The sequence below is a fragment of the Pituophis catenifer genome, unplaced genomic scaffold (genome assembly GCF_029215685.1).
Source record: "Pituophis catenifer annectens isolate HBS135680 unplaced genomic scaffold, rPitCat1.0.hap2 SCAF_16, whole genome shotgun sequence".
Lineage (NCBI taxonomy): Eukaryota > Metazoa > Chordata > Lepidosauria > Squamata > Colubridae > Pituophis > Pituophis catenifer.
In genome coordinates this window covers 21638612-21642492 of record NW_027256896.1, presented here as the reverse complement: position 1 = coordinate 21642492, position 3881 = coordinate 21638612, and the positions used below count along the sequence as shown (strand labels likewise).

Sequence of the window (3881 nt, the reverse complement as noted above, 5' to 3'; positions counted from 1 at the left end):
TGTCGCGTGAGCCACGGGCCCTCCACGTTTGGCCAGTCTTCCGTTGCCCCCTTTTGATCTAGTTTGCCCCATCGGCTGCCAGCCTTCGGAGGCTCCCTCCAGGCTTGGGGCCGCCCCCTCCCCTTCCCCAGCCCCCCTGCTTCGCCTGATCCTAGAGCGGGGCTGAGGGAAGACCAAGATGAACAGGTCGCCCAATGCAAGGCTGCCCCGCGCTGCCATCTGTTGCCAGTTACAATTTTCCAGAAATTGGCCACCGCTTCCCAGCCGAAGATGGTCCCGGGTCCCATCGGCCCTTCCAGCGCCTCCTCCGGGAACGAGGCCTGAGGGATCCAGGAGGGGGTGCTGGGGGTCCCCGTTCCGCCTTAACTGCAGGGACGACTGTGCAGGCCGAGGAGAGGGGCGCCAAGCAGCCCAGAGTCCCGCTTTCCCTTTCTTTCCCCCGCAGCCGCTCGCTTTCCTGGAGCCGCCGCGCCTCCAGAGGTGCCCAGGCGCCCCCCCCCCCCCGCCCGCCCGAGAGGGAAAGCGAAAGTGCCGGGGGGCGGGGCCTGCCAGCCCTTCAAAAGCCCCCGGCGAGGGCCGGCCGAGCAGACGGGCGTTGGGCGCCGCGCCGAGAGCAGCTCCCGCAGCAGCCCCAGAGCAGCACCAGCGGCCGGTCCCGGCGCGGACGATGCGGCTGCGGCGGCCGCGGCGCCCCGACCAAGCAGCGCGCGCAGGCAGCGGGGCCCAGCCTCGGCGAGCCGCGGCGGCGAGGAGTCCCTTTCGCCGGAGAGCTGCGGCGGCGGCGGCGGCGAAGAGAAGGCGGCGGCGGCGGCCGAGGCCCGGCCTTGAGCGGCCCCGCCGCGTCCCCCAGCCGGCCTCGCAGCTCCGGGCGGGGAAGGCAGCCCGCCGACGCCCAGGCGCCCCCGGTAAGAGCCTCGGAGGGGTCGCCGGGCCTTTCGGGACGCACCGCGGCCGGCCGACGCCTGCAGGAACCCGCGGCGGAGTCGAGCCCTCCTTGTCCTGGCTCGGCTCCCGCCCGCTCCCGACGCGGCGGCTTTGTCTCCCCCGCGCTGGAGGGACCCTTTCCCGCCCCGTCCCCGCGCCTCCTTTCGCCATCCCCACGGGCCGGCCAGATGTGACCGCTGTCGCGTTGCCTCGGCCAGCCTCGCCCCAAGGGCTGGCCTGCCGGGGGCAGCTTCGGCGGCGCGGGACTTCTCTCCGGCCAAGCCGCTGGTGGGTCTTGCTTGCCCTGTGCCGGCCTTGCCCGGAGCATCCCCCTGGGGCGGGCACTTCAGTGGCGCCCCCGGTCTCCTTGGTTGGTTCAAGGAGGGCAACTCCAGGTGGTCCTTATCCTGAAGTTGCGACTCCTCCAGCGCGCCTGCTCTTGTTGGCAGGCCAATGGAGCGTGGGGGGGGGGGCGCTGCTGGGACCGCCTACCTGTAGGGCCTCTTACGGCTCTCCTGGTCTGGACAGAGGCACAAGCGCAGGAAGCCAGAGGCTCAGGACCCCCGGCAGAAGTCCCGCATCCCTCAGCTCTCCCCTTCTCTGGCCCTCTCAGGTCTGCTGAAGGAGAGAGCTCCTTCTTTTATTGATCACACTTACATGCTGCCCATCTCACTCACCCCTTAAGAGCCCTGAATCCTCGCGGGGCTCCCCTGGGAGAACCTCCTCTTGCCCCCAGCTGGAACACCCCTTTTGAAGAGCAGCTGAGTAACATTCAAAGGTTCACCTCTCTGGAGGCTGATCTGAAAGTCTGCTTGAAGATGGGGAGGAGGGGCTGCTTGAGCAGGGAGAGCTCAGATTACTCAGGAATTTGGCAAGCAGACAAGTCACAAAGAAGGCTTGATTCTGAGGAAAGGAACTCTTTGGGATCCACCTTGGGGGATTTAGGCCTGAGCAAATTCTTGACCTCTTTTAGGGTGGACTTTCCTATCCCCTGGGTTTCCAGAGAGAAGGAGAGAAGAGATCTGGCAAAATCTGCCTGGACAGTTCTGCGCAGGCTTTGCTGGGGGGTGGGGGGCTGTTCCTGTGCCAGGAAGGCCTCTTTTGTTCCATGCATCACTTAGAGAGCTTAGATTCTGGCTGATGAGACTTCCCTCCTTCTCGTAACCATTCAAAGTAAAACCAGAAAGATGGGGAGGAGTGTAGCCACAGCAGCCCGTTGTGGTGAGGGAGGGGAGGCCGAAAATATCTTGCTGTGGAGGTTGGTCTTTCGCTCTGCCTCTGTTCCTGGAGAGAAGCCGGGCGGAGAAGGGTTGGCGGTTGGAGCATCTGATGGAAAAGGCGTGAAGCTGAGCTGGCGGTTCCTGTCAATGGGCCTCTGTGGCTGAGAGGGGAAACCACGGCTGGGCAGAGAGGCGGCCTTGTCAGGGGTGCCTCATTTTCTGACAAAAGCAGCCGTGAGTTGGGTTTGCCTGGCAGAGGTTCGGATCCGGCACCGTGAGGGATGTTTCTCTTGTTGGTCCCAGCAAGGCTGCTTTGACATGCTGTGGGTGGATCCTAAGTGACCTCTTTTGTTTCTCTCTGATTTGCAGGCGAACCCCAACACAGCAGCCCTCCCCTGGCCCCCCACGCGATGGGAGGCAACTCCAGTGGGCCTCAGTTGTAGGATGGTAGCGCACAGCAGCGTAACGCCCGAGAATGGAATTGCAGCGGAGCTGAGAGGCCGGCTTCAGCCCCCCATCCGGGCCGCTCTGCAGGTCCGGCCTCCCCACGGCACAGTGCAAGCCCCGCGGGACACCCACTTCCACACCTTCCGCTCACAGGAGGACTTTGGCATCATCGTCCGCACCATCACCTTGCTGGAGGAGTGCGGCTTCTACTGGGGTCCGCTGTCGGTCAGCGCTGCTCACGAGAAACTGAAGGACGAGCTGGTGGGGACCTTCCTTCTCCGCGACAGCCGGCAAAAGAATTGCTTCTTCAGCGTTAGCGTTAAGACGGCCACTGGGCCCACCAGCGTCCGGGTCCTCTTCCAGGCCGGTCACTTCAGCCTGGAGGGCAGCAAAGAGGCCTTTGACTGCCTCTTCAAACTGCTGGAACATTACGTCAACTCGCCCCGGAAGGTCCTGGTGGCCCCACTACACAAGGAGCGCCTGCGGTCACTGCAGGATCTCTGCCGCAAAAACATTGTGGCGACTTTTGGGAGGGAGAATTTGCCACGCATCCCGCTCAACCCAGTCCTGAAGACTTACCTGGAGTCCTTCCCCTTTAAATTGTGAGGGGGGGAGCATTACACCAGTGGATGCACCGGAGACCAGGAGGAGGAGGAGGAGGAGGGGTCCCGGCGCTGGGAGTGGCGCCTTGGGGGTGTGCAATCCAGGGAGCCAGTTGTGCCCTGGGAGTTGCGGGAGAAACGGAGTCCCTGCGGTGGCAAAGCGCAGGTGGCACGGAGGCCCCCTGTGGCGCTGGGCATTGTGGCGCTCTGGGAAGATGTGAAGGAGACCCCTGGCTGGATTGTTATACAAGCCCAGGCACCGACATGAGCGCATCTCAATTCTGTAGCAGTTCCACTGAATTCGAACACTTGACTACCAATGTTTACACACTTGAACTGTTTGCACAAACTGAGGTCCTCAGAAGCCTCGCCAGTCATTTTCTGCTATGCAGAAACATTTTTGTTACTTTATATCTATTTTTTCTAAAAGTTAATAATAAACCTTATTATAAAGGTTCTTTTTCTAAGGAAAAAAAGACGCCTTCTCTGGTCTTTGTGTCCTGGGATTTGGAGTAGTTGCTGTTGGAAAAAATGCAAAGAGGCTGGATGGTTCCCCCTCCACTCCCTGTCAGCCTTCACACTGGATCCCTCTCTGGCCCAAAGGGATCTCCCCCAGGAATCCCTGAGCCCAGAAAGCACCCTCTTGGGCAGGGCCATCTCCATCCTTCCTGGGGTAGGGCAGGAGAAG

At 62.3% G+C, this 3881-nt stretch overlaps 1 protein-coding gene across 1 annotated transcript; it reads left to right on the top strand.

The window, feature by feature from the left end:
- The first annotated feature begins 762 nt into the window (after positions 1–762).
- SOCS1 (suppressor of cytokine signaling 1) lies at positions 763–3590 on the top strand. The gene is made up of 2 exons (XM_070955080.1): positions 763–905; positions 2514–3590. The coding sequence occupies exon 2, from the start codon at positions 2589–2591 to the stop codon at positions 3195–3197; it is 609 nt and encodes a 202-aa protein (XP_070811181.1). The 5' UTR covers positions 763–905; positions 2514–2588; the 3' UTR covers positions 3198–3590.
- Positions 3591–3881: the final 291 nt, after the last annotated feature.

Bases quoted from the DNA above. Each gene is read 5' to 3' on its own strand.
- SOCS1 (XM_070955080.1), top strand. From the start codon at position 2,589: ATGGTAGCGCACAGCAGCGTAACGCCCGAGAATGGAATTGCAGCGGAG.